Consider the following 21,139-nt stretch of genomic DNA (forward strand, 5'->3'; position numbering starts at 1 on the left):
ACCGGTGTGAGGTGTTACCTCATTGTCATTTTGATTTGCACTTCTCTAATAATTTGCACTTCTCTAATAATTAGCACTTCTCTGATGACCATTCTTTCATGTGCCTGTTGGCCATCTGTATGCCTTCTTTGGAGAAATGTTTATCTAGTTATTCTGCCCATTTTTCTGTTGGGTTGTTCTTTGTTGTTGTTGTTATTGAGTTGTATGAGCTGTTTATATATTTTGGAAATTAAGCCCTTACTGGTCATGTCGTTTGCAAATATTTTCTCCCATTCTGTGAGTTGTCTTTTCATTTTGGTTATGGTTTCCTTTGCTGTGCAAAAGATTATAAGTTTGATTAGGTCCTGTTTGTTTACTTTTGCTTTTATTTCTATTGCCTTTGGAAACTGGCCTGAGAAAACCTTGGTATGATTTATGTCAGAGAATCGGGTTTTTTTTTTTTGGTGTGGCATTCCCTAGATTATCAGTACAATAATGAATAGAGGGAATTCTGGCTTACCTGATTGTTATATTAATGGGAAGTTTTCTAAGGCTTTTATGTTAAATATGGGTTGGCCAAAAAGTTCGTTTGGGTTTTTTCGTAAGCCGTTATGGGAAAACTCGAACGAACTTTTTGGCCAGCCCAGTATAATTTACTGTATGATTTTAGTAAATGTTTTTGATCAGACTAAGGATAATTTCTTCCATTTTCACCTGGCTAAGAGGTTTTAGCGTGAACGGGTGTTGAATTTTGTTAATTCTATTAAGATGATCATATGGAAATCAACTTTTCTAAGGGCTAAATCCTATACAGTCATGATATCTCTTTTAAATATATTGTTGGACTCTATTTGCTAGTATTATGACTTTTTCATCTCATCTCAAGTGATTTTGGTCAACAGAAACACATTTTTCTTGTTATGTTCTTGTCCGATTTTGATATTTTCTTGATGACATGTCATGAGTTTGGTATGTGGCCCAGTTTACCTCTTTTCTGGAACCCTTTGTCTATACATAATATCAATTATCTGTTACTTGCAGATTTAGTTAAAAGCAATAACAAAAAACTTCACTGGTAAAACTCTCTGGACCTGGGCCTTTTTGAAGTAAGGGGCTGATTTAGGGCTTTATTTATTTTTATTTTAAGACTGATTAATATATTTGAGTACATTTATTTAAGTTCTCCTATTTTTCTCGAATTGCCCACTTTATGTACACTTTCACATTTACTATCATAAACTGGTTCACATTTTCCTATTTCCAAGGATAACCTGGCCCATGAGGACTAAATGAGTATCTGCCATCCTAATACCCAAGACCCTCTGAAAAACATCATTTTGAGTTTATTAGCACCAACCTCCCTTTGTAAATGTCCCATACTACCTAATAGTATTATTTATTCTTCATTGGAGAAAGGCATTGTCTTTTTCAGCTCAGCCCCCAAAGTCAGGGTATGTAAGAACACAAAAACGGTATCATATTCCATGCCCTATAGGTAAAAGCGAAAAATCATGCTCATTATTATATGATCCAGTTTATATATATACACATATATGTATATACATATATATGTAAATACATTTCTAAAGACCAAATAGCTGACGTCAATAACAAGGAAGAATTTACTCAATTAGTCAATGCATATTTATCCAGTACCTACTAGGTCTTCACAGCAAACATTTACAAAGGTAGTGTTTATGAATTTAACTTAAAAGATCTACTTACATTCATAAGATGCTACGCCATTTTTCAAAATTATTCTCCATATAAGCCAGGGTACTATGCACTAAAAATACCTTGTGAGTTATTCAGTGCTTTAGACTCAACCTTTTATTTATGCATAGCTTCCAGAATATTTATTGAATATCTTATGCATAGAAGCATCTCTTAGATGCTTAGGATAATAATAAAATCTAGCACTTATTAAATTTCTACTGCATAACAGAAACTATTCTACAAGTTAACTCACTAAAACTTACAAACTGAAAAAGATAGGTACTATTACTATTCCTTTTTTACATATGAAGAAACCAGAGTAAAGCAAGGTTAAGAAACAGTCCTGACGCAAAACGTTGCGTTCACTTTGCAGTGGGAAGACAAACAAGTGAACAGACAGATATAATACAGTAGAAGATCCATTAATAAAGGAAGTAGATCTATGAATAAATTCAAACCCATTCTCTCTCACACGGAGCAATGCTTTTGACGAAGAAATTTCGGACAACTTGTTTCAAACAAATAATTTTAATTGAAAAGAGTGTGTACATATGAGTTGGGAATCTCAAGTTCAATTGCAAATCTAGTGTTGATGGATTGTAGGATCTTGTACAGGTAATTTAGGCCATTTGGATTTTAGTTTCAACTACAAAATTAGGCTGTTGGAGTAGAATCCAGTTATAATTTTTTGACTCTTTACCCTTAATTAAAAGTTTTACTAATAGAACTTATGTATACATGGATATTTAATCACAAGTACTATGAGTGTGTCTATCAAAAGTTGGAAATATAAGACTCCTTCCTTCACTGCATAAAAGTTCAAACAAATCTTTGATTAATCTTTAATTGGAACTGTCAGTTAAAGCCAAGTATAATGCGGTTAAGTGGTACAGTATAGTTCGTGAACCCCTTAGAGTCCCAGAAACGTTTTCAGGGATCTGCCAGGTCAAAAATATTTTCATAATAATATGAAGACATTATGTGTCTTTTTAACTCTCATCCCCTCACAGGTGTACAGTGGAGTTTTCCAGAGGCTACATTATGTGTGATGATGCTTTTTCTCTGCCGGCTAACAGAATATGTGCTTCTGTGTTCTTTTCCTTTAATACTTTCTCAATTTAAATTTTTTATATAGCAAATATTGGTAGATATAAATCACAGAAACAAAAGCTTTTGGGAATCCTCTATTATTTTTAAGAAGTAGGGGTGCTGAGATCAAAACATTAGGACCACTGATGCAGTTGACAAGAACATTTGAACTCAATATAGTACAGGAGTAAAAGCATAACCCTGCCACTTACTAGAACTGTGACTCTGGGCAAGTTACTTATCTAAGCCTCAGTTTCCTTATCTGTAATGTTACCACCCTCAGAGCTTTGTTGTGAAGATGAAATGAGATTATGCATGTAAAGTCCTTTTTACACCAGGTCTGACACAGTAAAAGCAAAAACTTTGATCAAAAATAATGATCCTGTCTTAGGAAGGATACACAAGAAAATGGTAAACTGATAACTTTTGTTACCATTGGACAGGGAACTTGTCATTGTATCCTCTTCACATGGAAGTCACAATTTATCAAAAGTAATGATTTAATGAAAACTCTAAATAAAATTTTTTAATTACCTTGTTCCTAATAGATAAAGGCCTTGTTCATTTCTGATGAAACTTTACTCTTCCAAATTTTATCTCTGAAAAGAGCTTGACGGTCAATGATGGTAGCTCTTCATATATACATTGTTTTACTGTGGAGGCTACAGCCAACTCCAAGTTAATTGGCTGATACCCAAGCATACGTGTATCGCTTTGCCGCACACGGAATTTTAGCTAACCTAGTTTCCACATGCAAAGTGAAAAGGAAGTCCTGATTTCTAAAAAATAGTATACCTCTCCTACATCATCAGTCTCTCTCTCGTTATTGGAGAATTCCCAACAGTATACACACATGCTGATCCCACAGGCCCCTCCAGCTACCATCCTATTTCCCTGATCTCCTTCACAGCCACACTTCTCAGAAGACTTATGTTACTATTCTGTTTCTACTTCTATACATCTGGTTGTCCCTTCCTCCCACTCCATCGGATTTCTGCTGGCTCTACTTCCAAAGTATAAGTCCGCTCAGTTAGTTTCATCTCTGCCATTATCACACCACTCCAAGCCACTATCAGCCCTCCCTGGACTTCTGCAAAAGCCACTCCCTCTTGACCCCCATTATCTACTGAATTGTGTTCCCCCAAAATTCATATGTTGATCCCCTAACCCCCAATGTGACTTTATTTAGAAATAGGACTATAGGGAAGTAATTAAGGTTAAATGAGGTTGTAAGAGTGGGGCCCTAATCGGATAGGACTGGTGTCCTTATAAGAAGAGGAAGAGACACAAGAGATCTCTCCCTCTCTCCATGTGCACAGAGAGCAAAGCCATGTGAGGACACAGCGAGAAGGCAGCAGTCTACAACCAGGAAGAGAGCCCTCACCAGAAACCCTGATGGCACCGTGATCTGGGTGTTCTAGCCTCCAGACTGCAAGAATATAAATTTCTGTTTTTAAGCCAGTCTGGTATTTTTATTATGGCAGCCTGAGTAGACTAATACAACCCCCTACATCTATTTTTCGCACAACAGCCATAATGATCTTCTTTAATTTATTTATTTTTATTGAAGTACACTTGATTTACAATGTTGTGTTAGTTTCAGGTGTACAGCAAAGTGATTCAGATATATAGATATATAGATATATATATGTGCTTTTTCAGATTCTTTTCCACTGTAGGTTATTACAAGATATTGAATATAGTTCCCCATGCTATACAGTACGTCCTTGCTGATTATCAATTTTATATATAGTAGTGTGTATATTTTAATCCCAAACTCCTAATTTATCCCTCCTCAATACCTTTACCCTTTGGTAACCATAAGTTTGTTCTCTATGTCTTTGAGTCTGTTTCTGTTTTGTAAATAAGTTTAGTTGTACCATTTTTTAGATTCCACATATGTGATATCATATAATATTTGTCTTTGTCTGACTTATTTCACTTAATATGATAATCTCTAGGTCCATCCATGTTGCTGCAAATGTCATTATTTCATTCTTTTTTATGGCTGAGTAATATTCCATGGTATGTATGTACCACATCTTCTTTATCCATTCATCTATCCATGGACATTTAGGTTGTTTCTGTGTCTTGGCTATTGTAAATAGTGCTGCTATGAACACTGGGGTGCATGTACCTTTTTGAATTAGAGTTTTCTCCAGATATATGTGCAGGAGTGGGATTGCTGGATCATATGGTAACTCTATTTTTAGTTTTTGAAGGAAGAATGATCTCTTTAAAACCTAAATCAAATTGTGTCACTCCCTTGCTTAAAGGCCTTCAATAATTTTCCATTGAAATTAGCATCAGACTCTAACTCTTATCTTGGCCTAAAAAGCTATCCACCATCTGGCACCTGCCCATCACTTTGACTGTACCTCGGGTCATCCTCCCTCACAGGCCTCACTCACACTAACTTCTCTCTGCCAGCAAAAATCTCAAGCTCATCCTTCTGCCTAAAAGTTCCCCCTGGGGCTTCCCTGGTGGCACAGTGGTTGAGAGTCCTCCTGCCGATGCAGGGGGGGCAGGTTCGTGCCCCGGTCCGGGAAGATCCCACATGCCGCGGAGCGGCTGGGCTCGTGAGCCATGGCCGCTGAGCCTGCGAGTCCGGAGCCTGTGCTCCTCCACAATGCGAGAGGCCACAACAGTGAGAGGCCCGCATACCGCAAAAAAAAAAAAAGGTCCCCCCTGGTTTTTCACATGGTTTCTTCTGTAGTCTTGCCTACATGGAACTTCCTCAAGGATCTTCACCCACCTTTCTTAAACCAAGACTCAGTCTTCCCTACCACCTAAAAAACACTAGTTCATCAAACACTAGTTCATCACTCTAATTATTTCCTTCATAATTTGTCACAGCTTCTAATTCCCTGTCGCTGTCGCTGTCTCTGTCTCTGTCTCTCTCTCTCTCTCTCTCTCTCTCTCTCTCTCTCTCTCACCCACTCACTCCCTCTCCTCCATTTTCTTGTATAAATGTAGGACTCCTTTTCCCCTCCTTACAATGTAAGACTCAGGAGGATATGTCCTTGTCTCCCGTGCTTTCTGCTGTGTCCTCAGAGCTTAGGAGGGTGCCTAGTACACAGGAAACCTTCAATAAATATGTGTTTAATCAAGGACTGAATAAACATAAGACTGGCTGGAATTAATGAAATTCTGTTCAATGCAGTTTAGTACAGTTTTACTAGTATTGCCATAAAATAGACTGCCAGAGTGGAATTGCTGGGTCACAGAGTATACACATTTTAAATTTTGATAGATCAGAAGGACTGCTTTTTAATATTTAGTGTGACTGATTTGCCACTTTAAAATTTAATTATCACAAATTTAATTTTTTTTCCTCTTCTCCTTTGAAAAATGAGCCATTTCAAAACCTTTCTTTTTTCTCCCCCATGTTTTTATGGTAACTGAGGCTTCATCGTTCGTTTGCAAGAGCCCTAGCTTTTGTTTTATATTGATAGATTAAATTGAAGAGCCCATTTATCTATAAAGAAAACTTCTGTGAGTTGAATCTTCTTGTTGCACTGACCCCCCCATTACAAAATGAATGATGTACTTCAATGAGAGAAGAAAATACCCCCTTTTTCACACATCACTCTTCTTCTCTGAATGTAGGTATTTGTGGAAGACACAAAAGTACACACAGTGCTAACACATGAAAACTCTAAGCTGAACATTTTAAATTTGAAATTTACAATTGTTACAACAGATGACCCCCGACCAATCAGTTATGTAACAATACATATCACAATTACTTAACGGGAGGATATGCATTTATACTTTCTTGAAATCTTTCCAATTGAGCCCTCTGACATTAGTTAGAACCCAGAGCTAAGAATGCTTTCACACTTGTTTGAACTTTTGAATTAGCTTCATTCTATTCTGTTGTCATCAACAGTATCCCTAAACTTTTCCAGCTGCCTTCTAGCTGTTTGATGTGTATAAATATAAGGGTATGGATGGTTCCACACAAACATGTCCCCACTACCAGCAAAAACCATAAACCAGGTACATGTGATTCAGGACAGAGGACAGTATAATTGTCTTCAATTCAGTCCAGCTGTTATAATCCCCACCTTAAGTTCAATCAAAAGACAAACACTGTGCAAAGAATAATTTCAAATTTTGAAAATGGATCAAATATTCAATAAAATTTTTTAAATCTTATTCCTTTTTTTAAATGTTATCATGTTTTAATTTATAGGAGAAGAAATTTTGTCTCTGAAGATTATGAGCTGAACAGGCACACATTTGGCCTAATTATATACAGTTGAGGAATAATGGCTTCCACCTCTTTGTACAACTGCCATAGTCACTCATGTATAATATCTGTGACCATGGGCATTTTTTTTTTTTTTTTTTTTTTTTTGCGGTACACGGGCCTCTCACTGCTGTGGCCTTTCCCGTTGCGGAGCACAGGTTCTGGATGCGCAGGCTCAGCAGCCATGGCTCACGGGCCCAGCCGTTCTGCGGCATGTGGGATCTTCCCAGACCAGGGCACGAATCCGTGTCCCCTGCATCGGCAGGCGGACTCTCAACCACTGCGCCACCAGGGAAGCCCCATGGGCATTTTTATGTTAACATTATTTACAATGTTCCAATTGTAAATTTACAATGTATAGCATATCTATTTTTTCTCTTTTTTTTAATTGAAGTATAGTTGATTTATAATGTTGTGTTAGTTTAAGATATGCAGCAAAGTGAGTCAGATATATATACATGTATTCTTATACATATATATGTGTTCTTTTCAGATTCTTTTCCCTTATAGGTTATTTAAAAATATTGAGTAGATTTCCCTGTGCTATACAGTAGGTCCTTGCTGGTTATCTATTTTATATACAGTACTGTGTATATTTTAATCAATCCCAAACTCCTAATTTACCCTTGTTGTTCATCTATTTTATATTTAGTAACTTGTATCTGCTAATCCCAAACTCCTAATTTATCCTTCCCTGCCTCCCTTTCCCCTTTGGTAACTATAAGTTTGTTTCCTCTGTCTGTGAGTTTATTTATGTTTTAAGTTCATTTATATCTTTTTTTTTTTTAAGATTCCACATATAAGTGATACCGTATGATATTTGTCTTTCTCTGTCTGGTGTACTTCACTTAGTAAAATGATCTCTAGGTCCCTCCATGTTGCTGCAAAATCTTATTCCTAAGAAAATACTCTCCTATTACCTTTTACATATGACAGTCTATACTTTATTGGCTGAATAATAATTAAATGAATGAATGAATTCATCTTAACAGATTTATTATTTTATCAGTCACTAACCATGACCTACACCATGACAGGCAAAATTTAAACGTTCTTCCATTATTCCTTCAAATTGCATGGTAGAGTTCTGTTGTTCATTGTTTCCTAACAAATGTAGTCCAGAACCTTTAGGGTGACATTCACAGCTCTGTCCAATTTTACCACCAGTCTCTTCCCTTCCTTAATCCCCACTATTGCCCTATATCCACAACCCTTCAGCTACGTTCAACTCTTAGCTCTTTTCCAAATGTATCCTGCATTTTTTCCTTCTGTTCTTTCTTCCAATCCCTCACACATTTTCATCTACTCAAACTCTACATCTTTCCTGTCCTACATCAGATGCCAGCGAAGTTTTCCCCAGCCCCTCACCTTCTTTCCCAATTAGAAGTATCTATCTCTTCAGTATTTCCCTGATTTCCCTGGCGCTCAGTAGAGCATCTACTACACTCTGAATTGTGTGCATCTGTATATATTGTTGATCTGCTCTATTAGATTAAAAGCTCCTAAGCATCAAAAGCCTGTGCTCGGGCTTCCCTGGTGGCGCAGTGGTTGGGAGTCCGCCTGCCGATGCAGGGGACGCGGGTTCGTGCCCCGGTCCGGGAGCATCCCACATGCCACGGAGCGGCTGGGCCCGTGAGCCATGGCCACTGAGCCTGCGCGTCCGGAGCCTGTGCTCCGCAGTGGGAGGGGCCACAACAGTGAGAGGCCCGCGTACCGCAAAAAAAAAAAAAAAAAAAGCCTGTGCTCTCCATCTCGTATCCCCACACCAACTTTACTGAACCTTGTACATATCAGATGCTCAAAAGGGTTTAAAGAATTGAATGGAGCTGCTGGCCGACAATACTAAATGTTTCCCCTGACCGTTTTGGCAGCTCTGTCTTGCCACTTAGCAACGCCACCTAACATAGACACCCTGTTCACACACGTGACAATAGATCTTGAACCCAAAGGGTGTTTTCTTCTACCTTTCTTGTGCTGTCGGTCGATCTTTCATTCTGGGGCAACTCTACGTGTATGTGTGTGTCATCAAAAAATGTCTTCTTTGTCCCACCAGCCAGGAGCTCTGTAGACAGAGATGGCATTTTATACTGACCCCTAAAGTCAGAATACATGTGAAATCAGTGGAAATTTTCTGACTGTGTTAACATTTTGCAGGCTTGGAAGTCCATGCTTAGATAACCATGGATAAGCACTTAAGGTTGATATTTGGAGATGGGTAACAAAGAGAGCATTTCTGTATTAAGACTGATTGGATTTTTACAAAATAAGTACTAGATAGAAATATGTTGATGAACTTTTGGAGAACTCAAAAATTAACTTTATGAATGGGAAGGAATATAGATTGACAATGCCTCAAATCATCTGGCTTTCAGAAATCTAGAAAAATATTTTGTGTTGATTTTTTAGGCACTAAAATATATAAAAGTCATTCAATTGACTGGATGTACTCGGCTCAAAGCCATGAATTTCAGGTGATGCTAAATGGGAACTTTTCTTATTTCTCGTGTTTCAGTGGTAACTAAACCAGAAGCTTGTCAATAACCAGTCCTTTATTTTATCATTATGACAAGATAAACTGTAACTTATGATAAAACGGAGACGCAGCATCCAAGTGGTTCAACTAAAGAAAACAAAAGTTAATATATTTAAATCTAGATTTCCCTGAAGTTCTCTGTGCAAAATAAGCAAACTTTCAATATGAGGTATTCTCTGGGTCTTGGCATTCGTGAGAATTAAGGAGGCAAAGGAATCCTACAACCAGGTTAGGATTTATAAGCCAATAGTCACCCATTTTTAAATACGGAGCCCAAGATAAGGGGTGAAGCCAGAAGAAACCCCATTGGCTGGAAATGAAGTTGATGGTGACCAGGAAGATTAACCCCTTCCAAATGCAATAAGCACACATAAGACTCTTGATGAACACAGCAGTGCCGAGACATCACTGTTTTATTTAGTTCATTACCAGGAGCAGGGTAAAAAGAGTCCTTAGGGCCAAGGTAAATGGGTTCAGTGAAAATGCACCTTAAAGACCAGAGGGAAGGCTCTGGAAACTGCTGGATCATCAGATCAATGGACTCAAAGATGACTAAGTTAGGTTGCTTTATGCAGTTTAAACATTTGTGCAGGGAGTCTCCCCATGCAGCCTTTTATTGACAGCTACAGATCAATGGTAATTTTTGATCATTTTCAACCTACATAAACCTATTGACCCCATGGCCACCTTTGGGGCACTTCAAGTAATCAAAAATAATCAGAAGAAGTGGTGTAAAATTGTCTGACTGCCAAAGACTCCAAGTAGTTTCACGTGCCCCCAGGAGCAGAGTTGAGAGGTTAAAGTGTAGTTCACATTGCCAGCAGAACCTCAACTGGCGGAGTGTTCCAGAGAGTCTTGTCTTTATGTCTCATTAAAGGACTCACTGATCTGTATATATTAGATTGCAGAGAATAAATTATTCCCATTTTCCTTTGTTGAGTCATTCTTTTCTTCGGCTGCCTAACAGAAGTGGTTAATATACTTTTAGAATTTAAAAAAAAATTAGCAATATTATGTGGCTGTAGACATGGACAGGACAAAGACAAAAGGGAAGAAGATATAAGTTAGGTAGCCCAAAGGTCAGGGATAACAAATATATATATATATATATATCTCAAAAGAATCAGTAGGACAGAAAAGGGAAATAACAAACAAAACAATGACAATGAAAAGAAATCTTATTGAATTAAGATAATCTCCAGAGGGAAGGAAGAAAAGGGGCAGCAGCGGAGCGAAAAGAAGGAAGTTTTTAATGAGGACTTTCCCAGTCAGTGGGACAGAATGCTTCGTCCCCAAAAGAAGGAATGGAATCCAAATCACGTAAGGTCAACAGGGCTCAAGCAAATATTCTGAATTTAAGGAAAATCACAAGTAACTGAGTAAACAAACAAGACTCAACCTAATCCATAGAGTGAACTGTGCCCAGATTTTACAGTTGGATTCTAAAATAGTGAACTCTGGGGTTAGATATCCATTCAGGGAAGAATAATATAAAGGATTTCCTAAAATGTCAAAGAATAAATCGGTTAGGGATTGCCTTGCCATTTTGAAGTTTTCTTTATTTTTTATATGGACTTAACTAAATATTGACAAAAAGTACGGCTATCACTGAGGTTTATTTAAAGCATGCGTGTGTGTGTTGTAGTTTTGCAGAAATAACAAGTTGACATAATATGGGAACTTGTCTCAGTATAAATTTATGATATAAAAATTCTCCTTCACGTTTCCTGTACATTTATGATATGTGATTATTTCTATATTTTAAGAAGATATGTAGACCAAATTAAGCAAAACAACTGTTGCAATCACCTTTTGTAGGAGTCTACATGTAAACATTTCTGTGTCAGGCAGGCGTGAACTTCAACTTGAGACCTGCAGGTCATATTTCCACATTAGTTGGTGGAGGTTTTGAAGCCAGAACATTTTCAGTACTTCTGCTTTCAAGGATCTGGCTATAAATGTTCATTAAAAGAATCTATAATGAAATCAGTTTTGTTATTTTTTAAATGGTTGCCTGGAGTGTGTTGGATGACTGAATGTCAGTTAATCAGTGAGCACTCATGGCACGGAAAGTGCATGATAGTATTGCCATCTAGGGGCTGAATGGAATTCTCAGCTCTGAAATAAACTGTAATTGAGCAGGTGCTGCTATGGACAATATACATATGTTTTTGCTTTATAGCCCACATGCTTTTCGTGTTTCTTATGACAAAAGCTATCTCTAAATGTCCCCCAGCAGCCTGCCTTTTTTTAATATATAATCTGTTAGAGGTGATTACAATTTGCTTTGGAGCTGATGCTTTTTTAGCATCTATTACTGAATATTCTGAACAAAGAATTGTTCTTTTTTGCATTATTAATCTTGCCCATGTTTGCCCTATTTCCACAGAAAAGGAATCATTTATCAGAAAAGAATGTTTGTAATCGGGACTTGTAGCATATTCAGCTTTAATATTCACTATGGTCATTCTATTTCTGTGCTATATTTATCTAAAAGACCAATCCAATGTTGTTGGAGAAATAAGTTTTAAATATTTATGATCTAACTTTTAATATTTTAAAAAAGAGAAATTAGTATTTCTGTAAAATTTTTTTCAGAGCCTGGTCGCTTACCAAATGTTTAAATATTAAAAGATTTCAAGAGTTCAGCCTGTAATATCATAATAGGACCTTACTGAAACAGGAAAATTGACTTTACAAGTTTTTGATAAGTAAAGGAAATTATATTTCCTCTGCTTGTGTTTAACACATAATAAGAAACAGTAACTAATAGAAACTTATAAAACTTATAACCAAGAATGTGGGGAAATGGTGTCAAAAATTATTTCTACAGTGTGTTTTGGTTTTGTCTAACCAGTTTTTTTCAGAAAGTGGTTCAGTTGGATTTTGCCAACTGGTTTTAGATTTTATTCAAAATGAGATTTGGATTCCCTCAAATTAAAAAGAATTTCCATACACATAACTTTGTCTGGTGCTTTCGGGTACTGCTCTCAGAAATAACTTTCTCTTCTTCATCTCATCTTCCTCTTCCTGTGCCCACCAAGAAAAGGACAATTGAAGACGACCTGTCACATTTAAGTGTCAAATAAACCAAAGCTGACCTCACGTACCATTAAGTGTATATATCCTATTAAACCAGTAAAAACTTCTTTGTGATTATTCACGTCCAATGGATATGGTACACAACAGGAAGTGTCTGTGTGTGTGTGTGTTTACCTATACACACATTACTGGTCCACTTGCAGACATAATTCCTATCTGTAAACAGACACTTCCATCCAGCCCAGATGTAGAAAGAGCACCCTGGGCTCTTTCAAAACATTAGGATTCTTAGGTCCAGTTTAATTATGCAAAATATGGTTAGTGCTGCTGTCCAAGCAGGAAAAAAACTAATTATGCTATCATTTTTTTTTTCTTTTAAATTAACAAAGACCAAATACTCAAAGCCTAGCTAACAATTACTTTTGGTAAATTTCAGAGTTTTAGTTAGGGTGTTTTTAACAAATGAGAATATTTTCACATTGATATTAATAGTAGACTGCCCTCAGGGTGCTTGTGCATCTATAGTTCAGTTGGTTTATTGTTGTTTCCTTGTGTTTGTTTTATTGTCTTTGTAAAATGTAAATACACACCAAGAGAATGAGAGAGGGGGGAGATGGGGAGAGTCTTACGTAAAAAATAGTGTTGGGGTTTAATGAGAGAGAATTAGCATTGCTCAGGTTCAATTTCCAAATCCTTAAGATTATTCCATTCTCTGCCACTCAACTTGGTACCGATTTCCATCATGAAATCATGCTACACTGACCTGAGACATCATAGTTTTTTTAATTGCTTTTGTAATATATTGCATCCCTTGGGTCGCAAGCTCTGAAAAGGCAAGGATCCTATCTGATCCAAGCTGTGTGTGTGTGTGTGTCTGAAATCACACAACATTAGGTAATATATTTAGCATGTGAAGAACAAGAAAAAACCATATTGTTTTCTTAATAATTCAAATCTCTGTTGTGATATTTGTGCTGCCATCGGTGAGGCGTCTTGGCCAAAGAATGACCTTCCAGCAATTGGCAGCAGTTTCCAAAAGGAAACCAAACTGTTCATTTTCTTCCAGGGGACAAGCCATCAAGCCCACCTGTTCGGCTTAGAACCCTTCACCACATATCACATTAGTGTTGTGGCCACAAACCAGGCGGGAGAAGTTTCAAGCCCCTGGACTCTAGTTCGAACCCTAGAATCTTCCCCCAGTGGATTGAGCTACTTTACAGTGGAGCAGAAGGAGAACGGCCGGGCATTGCTACTGCAGTGGTCAGAGCCTGTAAGAACCAATGGTGTGATTAAGGTAATGTCTACCCTGAATATGCGATCATGTTTGGTATTCTACAGATAAATAGATGAGCCCTGACATGCCATCAGGTCACTGTGGGAAAACTCCCTTCACAGTCTGGTTAATTCTTCCTGATAGTTCCTCCAGGCGCTTAATCATAGATCAGAGAAAACTAGCTCACACGTGTTAAGCTTCCTATGAACCCAACGCTGTCTAAGTGCTCTCTATGGATTATCTCATTTAATCCGCACATCAGCCCTACTCTGTAGGTACCACTAAACCTCACTGGGCACATAAAGGCTAAATCACTGTCTGAGGCTAAACAACATTGCGACAACCGAATTGGGATTTGAAGCCAGGTAGTCACACCAAAACGGAACTCTAAATGACCATGTTCCTAGTGTCTCCCGAATTGTCCTTCCCAGCTCTTTGCTTAAGCTTTGCCTAATTTGCACTTTGAGCAGAGCTCACTCAGCAGGAAACAGGAAGCCCCACATGTCTGCTAAGTCCACGATGTCCCTATGTAGCCGTGAGAAGCAGTCTTATTAATGTCACATCTAACCCCAGCTTCACCGGTCTGTGAGCGCCCAAATAAGGTTTCCATTATCATCCACATTTTGTTGCTTTGAACCATCACCCACATAAGAGGCAGCATCATCACCCTTCTGATGTTCTTCTCCAAGGCTGCTGGCAACTCAGCTGTCCATCTATTACTGCCTCTGCCTCTAGTCTCCTCTGGCCCTGGACCACCACTCAGGTCCTCATCAATCACCTCGTGCAGGCTGGGACTGCCACCCCCTGCAGATGCTGGAGACACTCTGCCTCTCCTTTACCGCTCCCTCTCAAGGTGGCAAAGACTCCCCCACTAATTCCACATAGAACATCTAAGACGAAGCTGTGACTTTTGATAAACCTTCCCTGAAAACCCCATAATGGGATGCTGGCAGGAAATTACCTACAGCAGTGACTTAGATCTGTAACTAGAGCTCACAGACCCAGGCCCATCCTCATGGGCCTCCCTGTAGGCTGCCTCACTGCCTGGTACGGTGGCCACCTCTCTGCCCACCTCCAGGTATGCTACAAGTAGCAGAAGCAAGCTGCTTTCTACCAGCCCCTGACATGTGACTGAGCCGGACTTTGCCTACTCTAGGACAGGAGGCCTGAGCCTTAGGAACCATGGCCTTAAAATCCAAGCCTCAGCCCTAAGGTCCCCATCAGAGAAAAGAGTATCTCTTTCACACCCATAAAGCACCCCTCCTTGTGAGTGTTTATTTCCCATCCCAGTGTCTGCCTCTTCCTGGAATGATTGACAATAGAAATATCTACTCCTTTTACGTGCGTTTGTGGTTCACCAAATATTTATTGAGGCTTCTACTAAGTTCCAGGCAATTATTCAGGAGTGAACAAGACAGGCAAGGTCCCTGCTGTCATAGACCTTGTGTGTGTGTGAGAATACATGAACAGTGGGGCTACAGAGAGGCAAACAAAAAGCTAGTACACAAACCAGAGAATTTCAGAGAGTGGTGAATGCTATAAAGAAAGTTAAACAGAATAATGTAATTATGCCTGCTCGGGCTGTTTTAGCATGGGTGATCATTTGAATTGAGTTGACATTTGAGCTGAGCCCTGAATGACAAGACAGAGTCAGTCATGTGAAGATACGAGAGCAAAATGTTCAGACAAAGTGAACAGCAAATGCAAGGCCTGAAGCCAGGGATGAACTTGGTTTCTTCACATCAAGGGAAGAAAGCCAGTGTGGTTGAAGTTTGGGAGGGTTGGGGAGGGAAGATGATACTAGATGAGATTCAAGGGATTGGTGAAAGGTGGATTGTGTGCTCAACCTTGTGGGCTGTGATCAGGAGCTTGGGATTTATTCTGAGTGTGATGAAAAACTACGGAAGGGTTTAGGCAAAGGGATAGCACAATCAAATTTATGTTTTTCCAAATCACTCTGGCTCCTATGTAGGAAATGGGCTATAAGGAGACCAGTGGAGTTTGGAATCTGTGAAAGAATTGGGTAGAATTGACTGTGGCTTGAATTAGAGTGGGAGTTGAGAAGGTCAAGAAATGTGAGTGGATTGGGGATGTATCCAGAGGTAGAGATGACAAGATCTGTTAGTGAACTGAATGTGATACATGAAGGAAAAGTAGTACTTCAGAATGACATCTGGACTTTGGCCTTGAGTCATTGACTGGGAAGGGAAGGCTGGAAGATGTACAGGTTTGAGGGGATAAGTAGGTAGTTGGAAGTACAAGTCTAGAACACTCGAGAGAGTTCTTCATGAAGATATATGTATTTGGAATTCATTAGCAGATGAGTAGTATTCAAACCCATGGGCCTGGAGGACATCACCTATGGAGAGACTCTAAGTCGAGATGAAGAGAGCCTGGGATCAAGCCCTGGGGAATACAAAAATTTAGAGGTCAAGAGTATGGAGAGGAGCTGTCAAGACACATGAGGTAGAAGGAATAGTAGATGAGAGGGATGTCCCAGAAGGGAACAGAAAATGTGCCAATGGTGTTGAGAGATCCAGTAACATGAGGGCAGAGATGTGACCCTGTATTTGGAAACCAGCAGGTCACTGTGATCTTCACAAGAAAATCAAATGTTGAAATGGGAAACCTGGTCGGGATGGTTTGAGGGAATAGGATAGCAACTCTCCAAAGAAGTATAGATGGAAAGAAAAGAACAGAGAAATGGGGCAGGAGCCAGGGGACTATGGTGTCAAGAAGTTTTATTCAAAAATCAGTGAAAGATCCTAGAGTACATTTAAATGTTAATGGAAATAACCCAGTAGAGGGAGATAAATCAGTGAAGCAAGAGATGATGAGAATAATTGCAAGAGTGAAATCTGTAGGAAGGAGGAGAGGACAGGATCCAGAGCTCAGGTGGACTTCAGTGGGGGGCAGAGGTACTTCATCCATAGAAAAAGGAACAGGGGCAAATAGGGTACGTCTAGATTCATATGCCTATGGCAGTGATAATCTATAACATGAGAACATTCCTGTCTGACTGCCTCTACTTTCCTCAGTCAAATATGTGGTTATGTCAACAACCACCTGTGAGGGAGAGAAGGGGGTATTGGCTGTTAGTGGGGAAAGGAGAAGATATTTCTTACTTTGGAAAATGACATATGGTTTTATAATTGGTAATCATCTATTTAAAAGTTATGGTAAGAAATTTAAAGTGAGACCAGTCAATATATTTGAGAGTTTTTCTCCAAACCCAGTTAGATGCTAAGGTCCAGAGGGAGAGCTGAATTTAACACTAATTAGAGATTTGCCAGGTGAATATGGAAGAGGGGACAGAGAGTCAGAGAGACTTTCAAATTGATTGTGGAATCTAAGCCGTCTTCAGAAAATACTCTATTCCCCTTCCCTCAGGGGTATGATCTTGCCCTGAGACCCCCAACAAGAAAATCACACCAAAATACAATAGTCCAACATAAATAGATTTCCAGATCTAGGCTGTTTAATCTTAAATAACATTAAAGTATATCAACAATCCAGGAACAACCTGTGGGAAGATTTGCCTCTCAAGGGACGCTGGTATTTGTCCATCTCATCTTAAGAGACATAATCACAGGGTCACGACCGTGTACAGGAAGGTCTCCTGTCTCTCAGGTACACTGAAGCATGAAAAGATGGGGAACCATCATTCAAAAACATCTACATTCAAGTTAAGTTACCTCTCATCTTCCCCAAAGAACAATGAATAATATGGGTCGGAAACTTGCTCTACATTTGTATCATGAGCATTCAGATGGTTTTCCCTGGAACAAAACAATACTTTGCTCCAAAGAAACCATCTATTCTTCTATAACTGGTAAGAGGAAACAGGGTGGGTTTTCCATTTTCTGGTCATCAGTTTGTACCTATGTTTTTGTATATGTGTATAACATGTATATGTACCTATGTACATGCATGTGTGCCCACACCAGACACTCACACATTTTCCGCCCTGGCACCCTAGTACAAATGATTAAGCATTATAATTCCATTTCCCAGTAAATGCTGTGGCAATAGACAATGTGGATAGGCCCAATTTAGCCTACTCAGGGTGAAATTAAAAGCACTTAATTTTTATAAAATAGGGAATTTGAATACTATTCCCCACTTCTAAAAGATAAAAATGGGAGGAAACCCCGTGAGCGCTCTTTAAGTCAACGAATTAATTTCAGTAACTCTTAGCTTTTAGATATATGCTTACATGATATCCAACCTTAAAAAAAGAAAAAGCAAAGATCACATTCCCAAAATTCATATCAGAATGCTTCTTCTGGCTTAGGATCATCAAGGTGAGGAATAGGGAGCAGAAGCGGTTAAAAGGGACAAAATAGTGACGCCAAGAAATCATATGCTTTGTTCCCCATCTTCCTGCAGACGTACAATGTCTTCAGTGATGGTGTCTTGGAGTACGCTGGCCTGAATCGTCAATTTCTCTTCCGACGCCTGGACCCCTTCACGCTCTACACGCTGACGCTGGAGGCCTGCACCAGAGCGGGCTGTGCACACTCGGCACCCCAGCCTCTGTGGACAGAAGAAGCCGCACCCCAGTCTCAGCTGGCTCCCACCATCCAGTCTGTGGGGTCCACCAGCGTCGAGCTGAGCTGGTCAGAGCCCGTTAACCCAAACGGAAAGATAATTCGCTATGAAGTGATTCGCAGATGCTTCGAGGGAAAAGCTTGGGGGAATCAGACAATCCAGGACGATGAGAAAATTGTTTTCACAGAATATAATACTGAAAGGAATACATTTATGTATAATGACACAGGTCTGCAGCCATGGATGCAGTGTGAATATAAAATCCACACTTGGAATTCAGCAGGCCATACCTGCAGCTCTTGGAGTGTGGTAAGGACCAGGCAAGCACTTCCAGAAGGCCTCTCTCCACCTGAGGTAGCCCAGGTATCTGTGAATCCCCCCAAACTGATGATTTCCTGGATCCCACCGGCACAGCCTAATGGCATTATCCAGTCCTATAGGCTTCAAAGAAACGGGGTGCTCTATCCTTTCAGCTTCGATGCTGAGACTTTCAATTATACTGATGAAGCGCTGCTTCCTTTTTCCACGTACAGGTATGCAGTCACAGCCTGCACCAGTGAGGGCTGTTCCACCAGCACACCTACCAGCATCACAACCCTTGAGGCTGCCCCTGCAGGGGTCAGCCCTCCAGCTCTTTGGACCATCAGTGCCACTCAAATAAATGCATCTTGGTCACCGCCATCAATTCAAAATGGAGAGATCACTCAGTATTTACTCAGATTGGATGGTAAGGAGTACCTTGCTGGGCAGAACCTGTCCCTCTTGGTTTCCCACCTGCAGCCTTCCACGCAGTATAATCTCTCCCTAGTGGCCTGCACCAATGGAGGTTGCACAGCTAGTGTGGTAGAGTCTGCCTGGACGATGGAGGCCCCGCCACAAAACATGGACCCTCCAAAACTCCAAGTCACGGGCTCAGGATCCATAGAAATCACCTGGAAACCGCCAGGAACCCCAAATGGCCAGATCAGAAGCTATGAACTTAGGAGGGACGGAACCATTGTCTATACCGGCCTGGAAACTCGCTATCATGATTTTACTCTCGCCCCGGGTGTGGAGTATGGCTACACAGTGATGGCCAACAACAGCCAAGGGGGTGTTTTGAGTCCACTTGTCAAAGATCGAACCAGCCCCTCAGCGCCTTCAGGGATGGAGCCTCCAAAATTGCTGGCCAAGGGCCCTCAGGACATCTTAGTGAGCTGGGACCCTCCAGTAAGGACAAACGGTCATATCGTCAACTACACCCTCTTCATCCGTGAGCTGTTTGAAAGAGAAACAAAAATCGTACACGTAAACACAACTCATAATTCTTTTGGTACACGGTCATTCATAGTAAACCAGCTGAAGCCATTTCACAGGTAGGTAACTGGCCCTGGGTTTCCTGAGAACAAGCCACTGCCCCTTTCTATTGCGTGAGCCCTTGGTCAGTCCCAGTGGAGACTCTAACAGCAAGATGTGTGACATGCCCAAGCCCCATCCATTTAACCATCCAAGTAGACTAACTACGTCCTTATCCAGCCCAAACCTGCTTGATTACTTCTGGAGAGCAAAATTCTTGCAGGTGACATTTTGAGAGGCAGTATTTTTAGAAATGTTTGCACTTCATCGCAATGTCTGGAACCAAGTAGTGGAGAGGTAGGGCCACTTCCCTGAGTCTGGTCCCTCCTGGAAACATGCCAGCCCCTGGTCAGTTCTGAGAACCCCAATGCGGTTATCTGAACTAGACAGTGAGGCAAAGGAGTATTATTTTAAAGAATGAAAAAAGGGGCCATCATTGAGAGCTATTGCCAGCCAGAGTTGGACTGATCCGAAATTTGCTCTGGGGCCAGCCCTCCTTATTGAATCCAGCACGTCTTCCAGGAATAGTGAGGCTCCTCTGACTGTTTCCCCAGCCCTTCAGTCAGCTCTGATCTCGTGGTTTCTTGGGACGGCGCCACTCTGCCAGCTCCTGTTTTCTTAGTGGTCCCCTCTGAGCTCTCTGATGAGCAGGGGTGTGTGTTGCTTTCCACACAAAGGAATGTGACCACCAGCCCTCTTCCCATACGTTAAAGAATTGCTTGGCTTTTTTCCCCCATCACATTTTAACTAACATACATCCCCAGAGAGAAGAGTAACAAAGGACATTTTATTCTTAAAATTTAGTAAAATGAACAGAACCACTTTAAAAGAATTAAAGGCTGGGTGTTGATTACCAACCACCACTGATAAAATGCATCTATTATTGTAATGTACTGATGTGTAGATTAGATCTCTCCTATAATTATCTCTGATATATAGTGCTGTTGAAATGAAACATTCGCAGTCTTATGCACCTCCTAGTGACAATTATTTAAGGTCGCATTAAATATTAAACAGTGATTAAAACTTCTGCAAGTATCTTCCATAGCTAATCCACATGCTCTGTGAGTTGGCTTTTATCTTACTCTGATGCAGGGCATAAAAAAGGCCCATGTTAGCTGCAGAGCTGTACGTTTCATCCCGGCTTCCTCTTTACCTGACTGATACTTGCACATTTTAAAGATCATATCAGCTTGCTCCCCTCCGAAACTCTTATTCAAGAAGATTTCTAGGGGAAAAAAAAAGTCTCTGGATGTGAGAGGGGCATTTTTCCCAGGCTGAAAAAAGAAAGTCTGATTTTTCTGAGAAACTTAGCCATGGGATTTAAGGCAATGAGAGATGCCCCTTCACCATCCACTCTCATCTA

General features: G+C 40.0%; 1 protein-coding gene across 1 annotated transcript in view; it reads left to right on the plus strand.

Moving 5' to 3' along the window:
* The window catches only part of USH2A (usherin), a 791,707-nt gene that overhangs the window by 691,775 nt on the left and 78,793 nt on the right, over positions 1–21,139 (plus strand). The window contains exons 61-62 of the mRNA XM_065876328.1: positions 13,681–13,908; positions 18,277–19,793. Of these exons, the coding sequence (XP_065732400.1) occupies positions 13,681–13,908; positions 18,277–19,793 (1,745 nt within the window). The remainder of the gene's footprint in view (positions 1–13,680; positions 13,909–18,276; positions 19,794–21,139) is intronic.

Source organism: Phocoena phocoena, chromosome 1 (genome assembly GCF_963924675.1).
Source record: "Phocoena phocoena chromosome 1, mPhoPho1.1, whole genome shotgun sequence".
In the NCBI taxonomy this organism is placed as follows: domain Eukaryota; kingdom Metazoa; phylum Chordata; class Mammalia; order Artiodactyla; family Phocoenidae; genus Phocoena; species Phocoena phocoena.